Source organism: Eimeria necatrix, genomic scaffold, assembly GCF_000499385.1.
Source record: "Eimeria necatrix Houghton genomic scaffold, Enh_scaff644, whole genome shotgun sequence".
In the NCBI taxonomy this organism is placed as follows: Eukaryota; Apicomplexa; class Conoidasida; order Eucoccidiorida; family Eimeriidae; genus Eimeria; species Eimeria necatrix.
In genome coordinates this window covers 1-17464 of record NW_013654489.1, presented here as the reverse complement: position 1 = coordinate 17464, position 17464 = coordinate 1, and the positions used below count along the sequence as shown (strand labels likewise).

The following is a 17464-nucleotide window of genomic DNA, read 5'->3' as shown; positions in this document are numbered from 1 at the left end:
GGGGGGGGCCCCGGGGAGGGGGCCCCCGGGGAGGGGGGCCCCGGGCTAGGGCCCCCCGTAGGTGGGGACGCCAGCAGCAGCGGAGCAGCAGCACTCGGGGGGGCCCCCCCCGGCGAATCTGCAAAGGCACTTGGGGGGCCCCCCCAGCTCGACGCAGAACTCCCACTGGGGGCCCCCGGGGGGCCCCCCACCCGCGAGCTCTGCTGCAGCACCCCGGGGGGCCCCTCCCCAGACCCAGCTCGCTCAGGACCCTCCAATCCAGGGGGCCCCGGGGGCCCCGGGGGGCCCCCCAAGGGGGGCCCCTCTGCTGCCACCGAAGTCTCGCTGTCTCGAGGGGTCTCAGGCACTGGAGAGGGGGCCCCCAAAGGCCCCACAACCCTGTACCTGGGGACAAGGGTTGAGTGGGTGGAACTGTGCCCAGGGGCCCCCCGGGGGCCCCCCAGGGGCCCCAGAGAGATGCTGCCCAGGCTGCTGCTGGAGGGGGCCCCCTTGGCAGCACGATTAGCCACGGAGCTGCTTCTTGAAGGAAGCAAAGAAGCCTCTGAGTCCCCCTCAGCAGCAGCAGCAGCAGCAGCAGCAGCAGCAGCAAGGGGAGAGTGCTTCGGGCGAGAAGGCATCTTCACAGGTCCGCAGCAGCAAGTCGAGTCCGTCCCTGCTGCAGCAGCTGCAGCAGCTGCAGCAGCTGCTGTTGCTGCTGCTGCGGGCGCGCTCCCAAGGCCTCAGCAGCAGACACAAACGAGGCAGCGACCTGCCTTCCCATTTAAAATGAGGGCTGCTGCAGGGCCACCACGCGGCTGGGAAGACACTGCGCTGCACAGCCTGCTGCTGCTGCTGCTGCTGCTGCTGCTGCTGCTGCTGCTGCTGCTGCAGCTCGTTGCGAGCGGCTAGCGCTGCTGCGGCGGATCTTCCCGGTCAAGAAGCTGCGCAAATGAGCTGAAGAGTGCGGCATGAACACCAGCAGCAGCGGAGGGCGCTGCTGCTGCTGCCGCTGCTGCTGCGGGTCGTGCGGCTCCAGCAGCTGCTGCTGCTTCTGCTGCCGCGCTAGTCGCTGCTGCTGCAGCCGCTGCTGTACACTCTGGCCGCCGCCTCGGCTTCCTAGCTAAAGGTTTCAGTCTTGGGGAACTCAGGGGCCCTGCGGAAGTGGGTAAAGGATCTGCTGCTGCAGCCGCTGCTGCTGCTGCTGCTGCTGCTGCTGCGGCTGTAGCAGGGCCGACCCCCAGCAACGAATACTGCAAGAGCAGCAGCTTCCAAACGCACCTTACGGGTTCCCCTCTTCTTATGAGCCTCAAAATGATAAACTTTATTTTAAAAAACAAACTGAGGGCACATAAAGGAACACATTTAGTTCGTGCGGCCTCTCCCAGTGGTCCACGGGCTCTAGGCGACCTGCTCCTGCAGCAGCAGCAGCAACTGCTGCTGCTGCTTCGGCGGCGGCGGCGCTGCCCGTAGCCGCTGCTCCTGCAGCAATAAATTTCTAGTTATTTTGAAATCTGGCTAAAATTGTGTCTCTTTTTATTAAATTAAACTAAAACAAACGCAAAAACGGGGGCTTCCAGACGCGGCAAGTGGGTGCCGCTCACGAGACCCCGGAACAGATCTTGCTGGTGCTGCTGGTGTTCATGCCGGTGGTGCTGCTGTTGCTGCTGCTGTTGCTGCTGCTGCTGTTGCTGCTCCGCCTTACTTTGCAGCTTGTGTTGCTGCTGCTTCTGCTCCTGCCGAGGCCCCTGCGGCTGCTGCTGCTGGTGACATTGGCGCTGCTGCCGCTGCTGCCGCCTCGACTTTTCGCTGCGTGCGGCCGCCCCGAAGGCGCGCAGCAGCAGCAGCAGCCGCAGCAGCAGCAGCAGCAGCAGCACTAGCAGCAACGAGCTGCCTAGGCAAAGCGCTGCGGCCCAGGGGCCTCCAAAGACACAGCAGCGGAAGACACAGAAAGCGCTGCTGCTGCACACAAAACCCCCCATCTGGGGTCCTTAGTTGCTGCACTTGCTGCTGCTGCTGTAGCAGCTGCTGTGGGGTGCTGCAGTGCTGCTTGGAGTCGCGGAAAACCCTCAAGGGTTTAGGGTTTGGGGACCCCTAGAGGCCCAGCTGCTGCTGCCCTCGCTTCACCGGGCTGCTACTTTGCTGCTGCCGCGCTGCTGCTGCCGCGCTGCTGCTGCCGCGCTGCTGCCGTGGCCGTGCTTCTACTGCTGCTGCTGCTGTTGCTGCTGCTGCTGCTGCTGCTGCTGGCGATCGCCTGTGGGAAGGTTTTGCTGGGAAACTGCAGCCCTTCTATGTCCTTAAGACACAACTAGCACTGTGGCTGCTGCTGTGCTGCTGCTGCTGAGCTGCTGCTGCTGTGCTGCTGCTGCTGCTGCTGGCCCCGCTGTGGGGCCCCACCAGGCAAGAAAACCTGAGGGGGCCCCTACGAGAAAATTGCTTGCAAGGGTCTCTGCAGCAACTGCGAACTTTGCTGCTGCTCGTAGCAGCAGCCCGCTTTGGGGGGCCTCCACTCGGGGCCTGTTTCAGGCCAAGTGCCTGCTGCTGCGCCTCCAGCTGCGAGCAGCAGCAGCAGCAGCAGCAGCAGCAGCAGCAGCAGCAGACGCGGCAGGGCAACGGCTCAGCTGAGACAGCTGCTGGACCTTACTGCTGCAGCCTCCAGACAAGGAGGGCCTGCTGCTGCGCCTAGCGGCAACTAGCTTACAGCAGCAGCAGCAGCAGCAGCAGCAGCAGCAGCAGCAGCAAAGCAGCAAAGAAAGACTTTGGCTGAATCCTCAGGCCGATAGTCTTTAAGCCACTTCAAGCCTTTAGGGCCCCCAGGGCCTCTAGTTGGCCGTGGGGCCCCTGGGGCCCCTGGGGCCCCCGGGGCCCCTAAACTCTGGGGGCCCCGAGGGCCCTTAGGGGCCCCCATGGCCCCCATGCTCTAGGGCCCCAAGGGCCTAGGGGCCCTGGGGGGCCCCCCCTTTACGCTGCTGCTGCAGCAGGGGGCCCCGGCGGGGCCCCACAGGCCTTTCTGGGGCCCCGGGGGGCCCCCACAGATGTTGTGGGGCCCCTGGGGGGCCCCACAACATTTGTGGGGCCCCATTTTTGCCAGTAACTAGGGTGTAGGCCGGAGCTGCGCAGCAGCAGCCGCTGCAGCAGCAGCCGCTGCAGCAGCAGCTGCAGCGAGGGAGAGAAAGAAGACACACAAAAGGAAAAAACGGAAACAAAAAAACTAAAAAAAGAAAAAGTTGAGAGAGATAAACAAAAAAATAGAAAATGACTCTGGGGGCCCCCTCAGAGGCCCCCATTCTAGGGCATTTAAGGGGCCCCAGATTGGCCCCAAGGCCTTGTGCTGCAGCAGCAGCAGCCGCAGCAGCTGCTGCAGCAGCAGCCGCAGCAGCTGCTGCAGCAGCAGCCGCAGCAGCAAGCAGCGAGTTGCTGCGACTCGCTGGGGGGCCCCCCGGGCCTGTTGGGGGGCCCCCAGCCTGGGGCTAGGGGGCCCCCCGCAGCAGCAAAAAGGCCTTTGGCTGCGCGGGGCCCTCCCTTTCGTGGGGCTTCGCAGGGTACAGACCCAAGACTTCCAGTATATCCTCTTCTGCAGCACAGGGTACTAAACCCTCCACAAGGGGGGCCCCCAGGAGGCCCCCCTGCCCCCGGGGGCCCCCCAGGGGCCCCCCTCGGAGGGCCCCCAAGGGGGCCCCCTGGGGGCCCCCCGCGGCGGCCCCTGGGGAGGCCCCCGGGGGGGCCCCCCCGGGGGCCCCCCCGGGGGCCCCTACGGGGGCCCCTATGGAGGCCCCGTGGGGGGCCCCCGGGGGGGCCCCCCGGGGGCCCCCCTGGAGGACGTAGAGGCCCCTGTCGTCGAGGGAAAAGCCCTGTTTTTTGGCCCAGCAGCGGCAGCTTCTGTTGAAGACAGAACTGCCAGTGAAGTAAAGCAAAGAGGGGCCCCTCATGCTTTCAGGATAAGTTTTTAAGTCAATTCTGCGGGGGCTGAGGGGCCCCTGCCAGGCGCGGGCGCAGCAGGGGCAGCCTGCTGCTGCTGCGCTGCAGAACGCCAGGCCTGCTGCTGCTGCAGCGCACCGCGGGGGCCCCCCAAAGCTCCCGCTGCTGCTGCTGCTGCTGCTGCTGCTGGGCCAAGGCGGCCAGCAGCAGAAGCCAAAGTAGCCCTCACACGTTCCTTTCAGCTTGCCTGTGAGAGGAATGACACGGGGAGCAGCAGCAGCAGCAGCAGCAGCAGCAGCAGCAGAGGGCATCGGAGGATCCCCAACGCTACTGTCTGAGCCTTCGTCGGTGTCACTTGCTGCGGCTGCTGCTGCTGCTGCTGCTGTGTCTGCTGCTGCAGCTGCTGCTGCTGCGTCGCTCGCTGAGGAGCCCTCCTTGTGCATCTTTTTGTACTGCAGGTCTTGCACAATGAGGCCATGCCGCCGCAGCAGCTCAACCACTCTGCGCAGCAGCAGCAGCAGCAGCAGCAGCAGCAGCAGCAGCAGCAACGCCATCAGCAGCAGCAGCGGCAGCAGCAGCGACTTAACACGATCATGCAGCCAGATAATGGACGCACTGACATTACAGCAGCAAGCGGCAGCGCGCCACTGCCAGCCCGACAGCAGAAACAACAGCAGCAGCAGCAGCAGCAGCAGCAGCAGCGGCTGCGGCAAATACCGTTAGCAGCACTGCAGCAGCAGCAAACCCAATCAGAAGCAGCAAGGGAGGAAGAAGCAGCAGCAATTCCCTCAGTGTTGCCTGCAGGCCCCAGCTGCCATGCTCGAAGCCCTAAACCCCCGGCTAAAAGACCTAAACCCTAAACCCTAAACCCTAAACCCTAAACCCTAAACCCTAAACCCTGCAGCTCACTTGAATATGATTTTAGGGTCTTTGCAGCTGTCTCCTTTAATCAGCAGCATATCTATATCTCCGCATTCGCTGCGGCCTCTTCTGTAGCTGCCGCAGCAAATCACTTCCATTATCTCCAGCAAAAACTCAGGCCTGCTGCTGCTGCTGCTGCTGCTGCTGCTGCTGCTGCTGCTGCCGCTGAAGTAGCTGGCGCATGAGGTTCCACAGCAACGGCAGCAAAGGCAGCCAGTGCTTGCATCTCCGCCGTTGCTGCTGCAGTTGCTGACGCCGCTGCCGCTGCTGCTGCTGCAGTTGCTGCCGCTGCTGCTGCTGCTGCTGCTGCTGCTGCAGGGGCTATGGAGCAGCAGCCGCTGCAGGAAGGCAGCAATTGCTGCCACTTCAGCTCGAGGGATTTTCAAGTTAAGGGCCTCAGCGTAGCGCAGCCCCACAGCTTGCTCGCCGCGGAGGGGAAAGGCAGCAGCAGCAGCAGCAGCAGCAGCAGCAACAGCAGCAACAGCGGCTTCTTCTCCGGCTGCTGCCGCTGCTGCTGCAGACGTCGAGGAAGCAGCAGCAAATTTGGCCAGGGGCCCCAGGGGCTCGGGCTTGCCGCTGAAAGCGCCGGCAGCCTTCGTCTGCTGCAGCTGCTGCAGCTGCTGCAGCTGCTGCAGCTGCTGCTGCAGCTGCTGCAGCTGCTGCTGCTGCTGCCTGAGGGAGTGGAGCGTGTGCCCCTTGGCGTGCAGCAGCCTGGCAGTCTTGGGGCCCACGCCGAAAATGAGCTGCAGCTGCTGCTGCGCTGCTGCTGCTGCTGGGTCTTGCTGCAGCAGCGCCATTCTGCTGCTGCTGCCTCTAGCAGCAATTTCCTGAATTGTTGCAAAGACAGAAGGGCCCACTCCGGGGAGGCCCCGAAGCAGGTGGAGGTTGCTGCGCGTCAGTCCCTGCTTCAGTGCAGCAGCAGCAGAGAGCCCGCATGCAGCAGCAACAACAGCAGCAGCTCTGCGGAAGCCGCTGGCCCTCCATGTTTCTCCCTGCTGTTCATACACCTCAGCCAGTTCTCTCAAGCCCTTCACCACCACTGCAGTCAGACTGGGCGCTGCTGCTGCTGCTGCTGCTGCTGTTGCTGCTGCTGCTGCTGGGGGTTCTGCTGCTGTTGCTGCTGCTGCTGCTGCTGCTGCTGGAGGTTCTGCCGTTGCTGCTGCTGACGCCAGCAGGGACGGAGCAGCTGCTTCTTCTTTTCCAGCTGCTGCTGAGGTGAGTGCAGCAGCAGCAGCAGCAGCAGGAGCAGCAGCAGCAAGAGCAGCGTGCGGCTCTGATGCTGGTTCTCTTACTGTTGGTGAAACAGTGTGAGCACTCAGTGAGACCTGCTGCTGCTGCTGCTGCTGCTGCTGCTGCTGCTGCTGTTCTCCCTTCCGTCTCTTTGGCATGTTTGCGTCGATGCTGGTGGCTGAATGCAACGCGAACTGAACTGCTGCTGTTGCTGCTGCTGTTGCTGCTGCAGCTGCTGCTGCCGTTGGTGTCGATAGTGGTGCTGTTACTGCTGTTGCTGCTGCTGCTGCTGCTGCTGCTGGCTGCGAACACGCTGCTTCGCTTTTGTGGGGTCTCTCATCAACACTTGCTGCCTGCAACGCATTTGCTGCGCCTTGCTGCACCAGCCGCTGCTGCTGCTGCTGCTGCTGCTGCTGAGGCGAAGCGGCAGCAGCAGCAGAAGCAGCAGCAGCAGAGGCAAACGCTGCAGCAGCTGCAGTCTTGAGCAGCTGCGGCGTTTGGGGGCGCTGTAGGCAAGCTGCTGTTAAAGACACGCCAACTATCTCGGGCTCATCGTCTGACGATTCTGCTGCTGCTGCTGCTGCTGCTGCTGCTGCTGCTGCTGCTGTTGCTGCTGCTGCTGCTGCTGTTGCTGCTGCTACCCGTGTTTCACCGCCCCACTGCGTGCCTTGCGAGGCCCTCTTCATCTTGTTGCGAGGGGCCCCTGAGGGGCCCCCCAGCTGCTGCTGCTGTTGGCTGCTGCTGCCGCTGCTGCAGGTGGTTGTGAGGCCGCAGAAGAGCTGCAGCAGCAGCAGCAGCAGCAGCAGCAGCAATTGCAGCAGGGGCCCCTGAGTGGGTACTTGTGGGCCCAACGCAGCAGTTCAGGGGCCCCCAGACCTGGGGGCCCCCCTACTGGGCAGAGCGGCGGCGAGGGCCCCCAGCAGCAGCAACTGTGGGGCCCCTGCAGCAGCAACTTTGTTAATTAAACATTATATTGAAAATAAAACATATTTTGCATGCAGCAGGGGGCCCCCAGGGCCTCCCCCAAGACAGGGGCCCCCAGTGCCCCCCAGGGTCACCTGGGGGCCCCCCAAGACCCAGCTGCAGCGCCAAAGGCCCGCGGGGGGCCCCCAGCCGAAGCTATTTGCTGCTGCAGCAAGAGCCCCTCAAAGGCAGCAGCAAAAGAGCTGCCAGCTTGTGGGGGCCCCCGCAGCACATATAAGTGGGGCCCCCAGGGGGGCCCCCATAAAGGGGGCCCCCAAGGGGCTGCACAGGGAGCCCCGTGGGTTACAACCGTGCCCTGAGAGGGCAGCAGCAGCAGCAGCAGCAGCAAAAGTAGCAGCAGCAGCAGCAGCAGCAACAGAGGCAGCAGCCCTCTGGAGAGGGCACTTCTCAGACTAATTGGAGTGTATGTACACTGCGTGAAATTAAACACTCAAAAAGCGGTTTCTAAAGGCTCCATGCTGAGGTGTACGTACACCTCAAAAGAGGCGGCAAAACGCCTTATTTTCAGGTGTATGTACACCTGAGAAGCAAAACTCGTTTTGTTTGCTTTTGGGCTCTTTTGCATGCATTAAATAGGTGTCTAGACACCTCAGGCCAGCTACTGAGGCACGCTGCAGCAGCAGCAGCAAAGAGCAGCAGCAGCAGCAGCAGCAGCCACGATGAACCGCAGCTACAGAAGGCAGCAGCAACATACTGCAGCTGCAGCAGCTGCAGCAGACATTGAAAGCCACTATAGCGAGCAGCAGCAGCAGTCTGCAGCAGCAAGGCACTGCTGCAGCCAACTCCCCAACCTCTGCTGCTCCTACAGACATTGCGCTCTTTTGCTGCTGCTGCTGCTGCTGCTGCCGTAGCTGCTGCTGCCCCAGCGACAGCAAACTGCGCTGCTGAAGCTGCGTCCACAGCAGCAGCTGCAGCAGTTTCTGCTGCCACAGCAGCAGCTGCAGCAGTTTCTGCTGCCACTGCAGCAGCAGATGCTGCTGCAGCAGCTTTGGCTTCTTGCTCTGGGTACAGGGGCCTTAAGCTGCTGCTGCAGCCCCTCACCTGCAGCCTCCCGTGTCCCTGCTGCTGCTGCGGGTCCCCTCCTGTGCTGCTGCTGCTGCTGCTGCTGCTGCTGCTGCTGCGCTGCAGACAGCTTTTGCCACAGCAACAACCACCCGGTTCGTCAGCAGCTGCAGCTCCGTCAGCGTAGAACAGTGGGGGGTTTGCTTGGGGGGCCCCCAGCGGGGGCCCCCCAGGGGGCCCCCCAGGGGGGCCCCCAGGGGGGCCCCCGGGGGCCCCTCAGCTGCACTGTGGAAGGCCTCCAGGAGGGCCTCGCTGCGCCGCCGCTGCACCCAGGCCCACAGGGCACAGCTGCTGGAGCCCGAGAGGGCCCCCAGGAGGCCCCACCTTAGGGCCATTTGGCAGTTCTGGGGGCCCCTGGGGGCCCCTGGAAGCAGGGCTGGGGGCCCCCGGGGGCCCCTGCAGGGCCTGGCTTGGACTGTCGCCACAAAGGGGTACCCAGGGGCCCCCTGCAGCGAAGGAGCAGGGGCCCCCGGGGCCCCCTGCTGGGTACTGCGGGTCGGCGGGGGCCCCCGCAGCAGCAAAGAGGCGACAAGGGCTGCTCAGGGGGCCCTTTTTGTGTCTAAAATGGTAAATTAAATTTAATTTTGAGTTTTAATTCGAAAATTCGAAAAAAAGATCCAATAGACAGCCCGGTGTCTCGCATGCAGCTGGCGAGGCAGCAGCCGCAGAGCCCCGCAGCAACGCAGCAGCAGCAGTTCTTCGGCTGCTGCAGCTGCTGCTGCAGCTGCCTTCAGCTTTATCTAAATTTTGAATAAAAATTTAAATAATTAAAATTTTAGCAAGACACTTTCGGGGGTCCTCAGGGCTAACACGCAGCAGCAGCAGCAGCAGCTGTAGCTGCTGCCGCTGCAGCAGAGCTAGCTGCAGCAGCAGCAGCTCTAGCAGGCCATGAGGCACACTCTGTAGTCTTTGCTGCTGCTGCTGCTGCTGCTGCTGCTGCAGCTGCCTGCGCTGTCAATGTTTCTAAAGGGGGCCTGCATGTCTTGTGGACTTGTGTGCAGCAGCTGCTGCTGCCAATGAGGTGCTGCTGCCTTCGCTGCTGCTGCTGCTGTTGCCTATGCTGCTGCTGCTGCTGCTACTGCGTTTGCTGCTGCTGCTGCTACACTTGCTGCTGCTGCTGCATATTCTGCTGCTGCGGCTACTTTGAGTCGGCTGTGACCTTGAGCTGCTGCAGCAGCGCAGCAGCCTCATGGGGGTTCGGTGCTGCCTGCAGCAGCAGCGACCTGAGCTTGCTGACGGCCTGCTGCTGCTGCTGCAGTTTCGCTGCCTCTGCTGCTGCTGCTGCTGTTGCTTCTCCCCACTCCCGCGTCAGGGCCACGCGCTGTGCCTGCAACAGCAGCAGCAGCAGCACAGCAGCAGCAGCAGCAGCAACACAGCAGCAGCAGCAGCAGCAACACAGCAGCAGCAGCAGCAGCAGCACAGCAGCAGCAGCAGCAATTAGCAGCACGAAATCAATCTTTCCATGAAAACAACAAAAGATGAATAAGACGATATAAATGAAAAGCAGCAAACGAGTAAATGCAGCAAACCAAAAAGAAGCAAACGAATTAAAACAAGTAAATAATTAAATTAAATTAAATTAATTAAATCAAATTAATTAAATAAATTAAATAAATTAAATTAAATTAATTAAATAAATTAAATAATTAAAAGACAAAGACACACCTCCTGCTTCTGCGCCTCAGCAGTCAGCCGCTTTCTTTCTTCTTCGAGAACTCGAGCAGCAGCAGCACAAAGAGGCCTCCTGTACACAACCTTCACCCTGCTGCTGCTGCTGCTGTTGCTGCTGCTGCTGCTGCTGTTGCTGCTGCTGCTGCTGCTGCTGCTGCTAGTGCTGCTGTTGCTGGCGCTGCTGGCGGCAGCTGCGTGCTCGCCGTCGCTCTGCGCCCCCTGCTGCTGCTGCTGCTGCTGCTGCTGCTGCTGCTGCTGCGGTGCTGCGGCTGTGGCTGGTGCGGGGCTTTTTGCCGTCGCTGCTGCTGCTGCTGCTGTCGGACGGTCAGGCGGCCGCTCTTGCTGCCGCTGCTGCTGCGGCTGCTGCTGTTCTGCGGCAGGCTGCGGCTTTTGCTGCTGCTGCTGCCGCTGCTGCTGCTGCTGCTCGTTGAGGTGTTGCTGCTGCTGCTGCAGGCTGCAGCTTTTGCAGCAGCAGCAGCAGCACGCGTGGCTCCCCAGACTTCAGCAGCTACAGACACTCTGCTGCACTCACGGGGTCCCGCTGCTCCTTGCGCCTGCAATGGCTGCAGCAGGAAGGGTTTAGGGTTTAGGGTTTAGGGTTTAGGTTTTTAAATCTGGGTTTATTTCAGTGGAATTCTACAAACTCCTGCTGCAGAGCAGCCCGAGGGTACCTTGAGGGGCCCCGGAGGCCTCGGCGGGGCCCCCGATCTTGGCTTCTCAGCAGCAGCAGCAGCAGCAGCAGCAGCTGCTGCTGCTGCTGCTGCTGCTTCAAAATACCCACAAAATCAGCAAATTTTGCTTTCTTTGGCTGCTCCGGGAAATGCCTACTTTGCCGTACACTGCTGCAGTGGGGCCCTTCTCTAGACTCGAGTGGTCCATAAGCTCGAACCCAGCAGCAGCAGCAGCAGAAAGAGCAGCAGCAGCAGCAGCAGCAGCGCAGCAAGTGAAAAGGCTCAAGCAAGAAGGAATACAGTAGTGGCAGGGACTTTGGGGGCCTCAGAGCTGCCGCTGCTCCATTTGCTGTCGGCAGCAGGCCCGAGTGCAGCAGCTGCAGCAGCAGCAGCGGCAGCGGCAGCCACTGGGCGAGCAGCAGCAGCTGCTGCTGCAACAGCAGCAGCGCTTCAACTGGCAGCAACAGCAGCACCTGCGTTTCGACCAACAGCAGCAGGAAGAGCTGCAGCAGCAGCTGCAGCATCAGGGGCATCGTCAGCTCCACTCCACACGTTCTGCAGCAGCAGCTGCGCCTTCCTCACCTCCCGCAGCAACCACAGCAGCAGCAGCAGCAGCAGCAGCAGCAGCACGCCTCACCCCTACGGAGCCCTCCGCTGCTGCCCACCCCTCCCAGCTCCAGCAGCCGTCGCACCAGCAGCAGCAGCAGCAGCAGCAGCAGCAGCAACAGCAGCAGCAGCAGCAGCAGCAGCAGCAGCAGCAGCAACAGCAGCAGCAGCAGCAGCAGGGGGCGTGAGTGTGTGCTGCAGGCAAGTGCCAGTGCCGTTGCCGCGGCAGCGGAAAACCCTGGAAGACGTGCGGGGAGTCCCTGCTGTTGCTGCTGCTGCACTGCAGCACAGACTGGCCTTTTTGCTGGGGCCCCAGGCCCCGCTGCAGCAGCAGCAAGCCAAGCTCAGAGAGGGCCTCACTCCTTACCAGGCCGAGCTCTTCATGTGGCAGAGACAGGTACCAGCAGCAGCAGCAGCAGCAGCAGCAGCAGCAGCAGCAGCAGCAGCAGCTGCAGCAGCAGCAGCAGCTGCTGCTGCTGCAGCAGCAGCAGCTGCTGCTGCGTCTGTGTTTTGTCTCCTTTTTATCTCTTTTTGCCCCCTTTTGTCTCTTTTTTGCCTCTTTTAATTCCTTTTGAACTCTTTTAATCCCTTTTAATCTTTTTAATCTTTTTAATTTCTTTAAATCTTTTTATTTCTTTTTAACTTTTTTATTTCTTTTGTTTTTAGCTGACAGAAATTCGCCGCATTTACAGGGCCCAGTATTTGCAGCGGCTGGCAGAAGTGACTCGCGAGGAGAAGCAAAGACACCAGTTGCTGCTGCAGCAAACCAGGGAGGGTGAGCAGCACTTGCTGCTGCTGCTGCTGCTGCTGCTGCTGCTGCTGCTGCTGGTAGTGCTGCTGAGGTTGCTGCTTTTTCACCGTTGCTGCTGCTGCTTTTGACGCTGCTGTTTGTGCTGCTGCTGCTGTCACCGTTGATCTCTCGCTCTTGCTGCCGCTCGTGCTGCTGCTGTTGCTGCTTGCCTCTTGTTTTTGGTGCTGCTGTTGCTGCTGTTGCTGCTGTTGCTGCTGTTGCTGCTGCTGCGGCTGCAACAAGCTACAACAGAGAGGAGGACAGAAACTGCCTGCAGAAGAAGCTGGGGTTCTCTGAGCTTCCTACCTTAGTGTTGTCTTCATACAACATCTACTGCTGCTGCTGCTGCTGTGGCTGCTGCTGCTGCTGCTGCTGCTGCTGCTGCTGCTGCTGGGGCTCACAGATAAGCGCTTGAGACGCGAGGAGGCCCTCGACCGTTTGCTGGAAAAGACGAAGAGAAGGGCCGTGCTGCTCGAGCGGCAGCAAATAGAACGCAAAGGTGACCCACTTGCTGCTGCTGCTGCTGCTGCACTTGCTGCTGCTGCTGCTGCGTTACATGCTGCTACCTGGCGCGTCTTGTTTCTCTTTGCTGCTGCTGCTGCTGCAGCCTGCACAGCTGCGGGACCACCTTTTTGGCAGTAATCTTTGCTGCTGCAGCACGGGGGTGAGGGGGTTTTGTTGCTCACGAAAAGCAAAGCTCGCCCGTTTGCTGCGGCTAGCTGTGGCTAGCTGTTTGTATCTGTAGCTAGCTGCGGCCATCCGTGGCTAGCTGTGGCTAGCTGTGGCTAGCTGTGGCTAGCTGTGGCTAGCTGTGGCTAGCTGTGGCTAGCTGTGGCTAGCTGCGGGGGTCTGTGGGCGCAGACGAAGAGAAGCTGGCGCTGATAGACGAAAAGCTGGAGCAGCTGACGCAGCAAATTGAGCAGCAAGCTGAAGTCCGGGGGGCCCCCACGGACTTGCTGCTGGTGCAGCTAAGAGACCACCTCGAAGCAGCCAAACAGGCCTACCTGGTAAACCCTAAACCCTAAACCCTAAACCCTAGCAGGCCCGGGGGCCCCCCACGAGCTTGGGGCATCTACAGGGGCCCCAAGAGGAGCTGCATGTGCAGACTGAGAAGCTTCAAAGACACGCTGGCCCCGCTGGGGGCCCCCTGCAGGCTTTGTGGGTACCTTGGGGGGCCCCCGGGGGGCCCCCAGGGGCCCCGGGAGGCCCTTAGGGGCCCCGGAGGGCCCCCCAGAAGTATCCTGGGCCTTGAGGGAAGTTTCTTTGGGTCTATGAGGTCCACAAAGGGTCTTTTTATTTGGATGTTTTATTTTGTTGATTTGATGGAGTTGGGTTTATGCAGGAGGGGCAGTACCTTGAGGAGACGGAGCAAAGAATGCAGCAGCAAGAGCAGCAGCAACAGCAGCAGCGACAGCAGCAGCAGCAGCGACAGCAGCAGCAGCAGGGAGGGGCAGCAGAAGACTCCAAAGAGTAAGACGCGGGGGCCCCACTCAGCACCTCCCCGCCTTGCGTAGCCAGCAGCACTAGGCCAGCAGCAGCAGCAACAACAACGGGAAAAGCGGCAGCAGCAGCAGCAGCAGCCGCAGCAGCAGCAGCAGCAGCAGCAGAAGGGAACTCGAGGCTTAGGAACTGCCGGGAATCGACCGAGGGACCTCAGCGGGGCAGCAACTGCAGCAACTGCAGAGGCAGCTGCGGGCGTTTTAGAGTCTTTGGGGCTTATAAAGCCTTTATATCTTTAGGGGCCCCTTGGGACCCCGTGGATCCTCAAGGGGGCCCCCAGGTGTGTCTAGGGGGCCCCCCGGGGGCCCCTAAGGGGCCCCCGAGGGGCCCCTAGGGGCCCCCCGGGTCACCTCGTGGCAAGGAGGCCTGGGGGCGCCTCGTGTTCTCTCTGAAATTTGAAGGAGATTTGACTTTTAGATTTGCAGTTTGCAGCTGTTGTTGTTGTTGCTGTTGCTGCTGCTGCTGCTGCTGTTGCTGCTGCTGCTGCTGGAGGTGAGGCCTCGTGCTCAGTAGGTCCGTGCGGGGCTGCTGCCGCTGGCGCTGCTGCTGCTGCTGCTGCTGTGGTAGCAATCGCTAGGAATTCTAATGCCCTTTTAGTGAAAATATTTCAAATAATAAATGAATATTTTTGGGTTTTAAGAGACTTCCGGGTTTCTCTTGGCGGCGCCGGATTAAGTAGGGTCTGGCTGCGCAGTGGGAAGGAGTGACCCTGCAGCAACTGCAGCACAGCAGCAGCAGCAAGGCTTGTTGCTGCTGCTGCTGCTTTGTCTTGCTGATTTTAAGGCTTATAAGGCCTTGATGAGCAGCAGCAGCACAAGCCCGCCTTCCTCTGCTGGCTGGGGGCCTCAGCCACACACAACAGCTAACAACACAAGCCCTCAGGGGCCCCAGCCACAGGGGCCCCCCGGAGGCCCCAGCCAGGTACTGCTGCACCTCTAGGGGCCCTACCCAGATACGTGTAGACCCGGGGGCCTCTGCATAGCTTTGAAATCTGTTGCTAGAACCCCCAGCAGCAGCAGCAGCAACAGCAGCAACAGCAGCAGGAACAGCAGGAACAGCAGCAAAAGCAGCAGCAGCAGCAGCAGCAGCGGCAGCTGCTGCTGTTACCGTTCCACGCACACAGAGACGCCCTTGACGAAACTGCAGGGCCTCGAGACTGCCCAAAGGGGGGCCCCAGCAGCAGCAAAGTGACCCTGTGCAGCAGCAGCACAGGGGCAGCAGCAAAGGGGCCCCCAGCTTCTTATCAAAGGCAAAATGCCTTGGATGCGGGGCTCCATCATGGGGCCCAGGAAGAGCAAACGAGCAGCAGCATCTGCTGCAGCTGCTGCAGCACCTGCTGCAGCTGCTGCAGCACCTGCTGCAGCAGCAGATGCTGCGGATGCTCTGCAGCAACATCACCAGCAGGATGACGTCCAGAGAAAAGATAGCAGCCAGCTGACAGCCCCGCAGCAGCAGCAGCAGCAGCAGCAGCAACAGCAGCAGCAAGGACACGAAAATGAAAAGTCCCAGCAGGGGGAGCTTCAGAGGCAGCAGCAGCAACACGAGGCTGAACAGCCCAAGTGCTCTGAGCCCAATCAGGACTTCTGCGAGCAGCAGCAGAACCCGCAGCAGCAACAGCAGCAACAGCAGCAGCAGCAGCAACAAGAACAGCAGCAGCAAGAGCACGCCGCTTCTACGGGTGAGGTCAACTAAGCTGTTGCTCTGCAAATGGCGACCTCCAGCGGATACTTGGAATGCAGAAACTGCTTCTGCTGCTTCTGCTGCTTCTGCTGCTGCTGCTGCTGCTGCTGCTGCTGCTGCTGCTGCTACCACAAGTGGTGGGAGCCGCTAGCTGAATGCCCTTGTTTCTCTGCATCGCTGCTCTGCCTCCTTGTCCTCCCTGCAGGTGCCGCGCGAGCAGCAGAGCCCCCAGCAGCAGCAGCAGCAGCAGCAGACGCAGCAGCAGCAGACGCAGCAGCAGCAGCAGCAGCAGCAGCAGCAGACGCAGCCACGGGCACTGTACCCTTTGGCCCCAAACTCTGGAGGGGCCCCAGCGACCTCCCTTCCTGGATGCAGTATAACTCCGCAGGTTCTTTTCGCCACTCGCCTTCTCAAGAAGCAGCAGGTTAGTACAGCAGGGGGGCCCCACAGGGGGGCCCACAGGCCCGCAGCAGCTCCTGGGGCCCCTGGGGGCCCCTAGGGGCCCCCAGGAGCCCCTGGGGGGCCCCTGGGGGGCCCCTGAGGGCCTCTGGGGGCCCCTGGGGGGCCCCTGGGGGCTTTTGGGGGGCCCTGGGAGGCGGCTTAGTGGCCTGGGTCCAGCTGCGTCTCGCTCACGCTGCGCTGCTGCTGCTGCTGCTGCTGCTGCTGCTGCTGCTGCTGCTGCTGCTGCAGGAGTGTCTCGCGGGGGCTCTGGCGGCGGGACTGGGGCCCCCGAGGAGCCTTTGCTGCAGCGGGGCTGCGCAGTTTGTGTGCGGATTCGGCCAGAGTCCTTTGAAGAGGCGCAGAGGGGGGCCCCCTGCTGCATGCGTTTGGGGGCCCCCGGGGGGGCCCCCGGGGGCCGGCAGGAGCTGCTGGTGGGGGGCCCCCGGGACCAAACCCACCGCTTCTCCTTCGCCCATATTTTCGACCAAAGGGCCTCTCAAGAAGAAGTCTTTGCTGCTGCTTGTAGGCCTTTAATTCGCTGCGCCTTGGAGGGCATTTCGGGGGCTGTTTTGGCTTACGGCCAAACGGGTTCGGGCAAGACTTACACCATGACGGGGCCCCTCGAGGGGCCCCCGGGGGCCCCCGAGGGGCCCCAGGGGCCCCTCGACAGGTCCAGGGGCCCTCCCAGGGGGGCCCCCAGGGGGGCCCCCAGGGGGCCCCCCGAGCCCGGCAGGGCCCGCGGGGGGCCCCTCGACGCCTCCAGGACCCGCACGCAAGCTGGAAGGGCCCCCGAGAGGGGCCCCGGGGCCCCTCTCGGGGGCCCCTCTGGGGCCCGGGGCCCCACAGACCACAGACCCACGCTGGGGGCCCCAGGGGACGAGGGCCTCGCTGCTGCACCTGTGGCTTGCCTGGGCAGCTGCAGCGAGCCCTTTGGGGGGGGCCCCCAGGAGGAGGGGGGCCCCCCAGCGGGTGGGGGGCCCCCGCGGGAAGGGGGGGGCCCCCTAGCTGGGATTTCCATGGATGGTGAGGACCCAGAAGGAGACCCAGTGCTGCGGAAACATTCTCTTCAAGTTACAGACTTAAGAGGGATAATGCCGCGGGCCCTGGAGGAACTCTTCAAGGCCATTGAGGCCAAGACAAAACCCACCCAGGGGGCCCCCCAAGAGGGGGGCCCCCAAGAGGGGGGCCCCCAAGAGGGGGCCCCCCAAGAGGGGGGCCCCCAAGAGGGGGGCCCCCAAGAGGGGGGCCCCGGGGGCCCCGGGGGCCCCCGCCGGGGAGGGGGGGAGGAAGGCGTGGAGGTGCAGCTGACCGCAACTTTGGTGGAAATTTATAATGAAAGAATTCGGGACTTGCTGGACCCTTCGAGGGGCCCCCTGGCAGTGAGGGAGGCCCCCAGTGGCCAGACTGTGGTGGCAGACGCCACGGAGGCCCCCCTGGTCTGCTACGAGCAGGCGATGCAGGTACCCTGCTGCTGCTGCTGCTGCTGCTGCTGCTGCTGCTGCTGCTGCAGGGGTCTCTTTGGACGCTTTTGCTGCTGCCTGCGCATTCCAGGGCCCCAGGTTGTGCCCCTTGGGAGCGCCTTTGCTTGGCTAGCTGCGTGCTCCCGCAGCATGACAGGCCGCTGCTGCTGCACCCCCCGCTGCTGCTGCTGCTGCTGCTGCTGCTGCTGCTGCTGCTGCGGGCAGGTGATCCGGCGCGGGCTGGCGAGCCGCGCGAGCGGGCGCACCACGGAGAACGCCGTGTCTTCCCGCAGCCACTTGCTGCTGTCTTTGACTCTGAAGCAGCGCCGCAGACTCCAGGGCCGCCTGACAGTTTCTTCTTTAAGTCTTGTGGACTTGGCTGGCAGCGAACGCGGAGACCCTTCCAGGGGGGGCCCCCGTCTCCAGGAGACCCAGGCCATCAACAAGTCCCTCCTGGCCCTTGGCAACGTCGTCAACGCTCTCGCCGGGGCCCCCAGGGCCGGGGGCCCCCCGGGGGGCCCCCCGGGGGCCCCCCCGGGGGGCCCCAGGGGGGG

At 62.4% G+C, this 17464-nt stretch overlaps 3 protein-coding genes across 3 annotated transcripts; 2 read left to right on the top strand and 1 right to left on the bottom strand.

Moving 5' to 3' along the window:
• Nucleotides 1-3446: 3446 nt before the first annotated feature.
• ENH_00068320 (hypothetical protein, conserved) lies at nucleotides 3447-8426 on the bottom strand (the record flags this gene model as incomplete). Its single annotated transcript, XM_013582434.1, has 4 exons — nucleotides 3447-4395; nucleotides 4804-6824; nucleotides 7836-7905; nucleotides 8071-8426. The coding sequence occupies 4 exons, from the start codon at nucleotides 8424-8426 to the stop codon at nucleotides 3447-3449; spliced, it is 3396 nt and encodes a 1131-aa protein (XP_013437888.1).
• Nucleotides 8427-10582: 2156 nt separating this feature from the next.
• On the top strand, nucleotides 10583-13303 carry ENH_00068310 (hypothetical protein, conserved; the record flags this gene model as incomplete). The annotated part of the gene is made up of 7 exons (XM_013582433.1): nucleotides 10583-10705; nucleotides 10793-11223; nucleotides 11331-11436; nucleotides 11706-11814; nucleotides 12233-12328; nucleotides 12691-12836; nucleotides 13172-13303. 7 exons carry the CDS (start codon nucleotides 10583-10585, stop codon nucleotides 13301-13303), a joined length of 1143 nt encoding a protein of 380 aa, XP_013437887.1.
• A 1280-nt stretch (nucleotides 13304-14583) lies between these two features.
• On the top strand, nucleotides 14584-15438 carry ENH_00068300 (hypothetical protein, conserved; the record flags this gene model as incomplete). Its single annotated transcript, XM_013582432.1, has 2 exons — nucleotides 14584-15007; nucleotides 15215-15438. 2 exons carry the CDS (start codon nucleotides 14584-14586, stop codon nucleotides 15436-15438), a joined length of 648 nt encoding a protein of 215 aa, XP_013437886.1.
• Between the last annotated feature and the right edge of the window lie 2026 nt (nucleotides 15439-17464).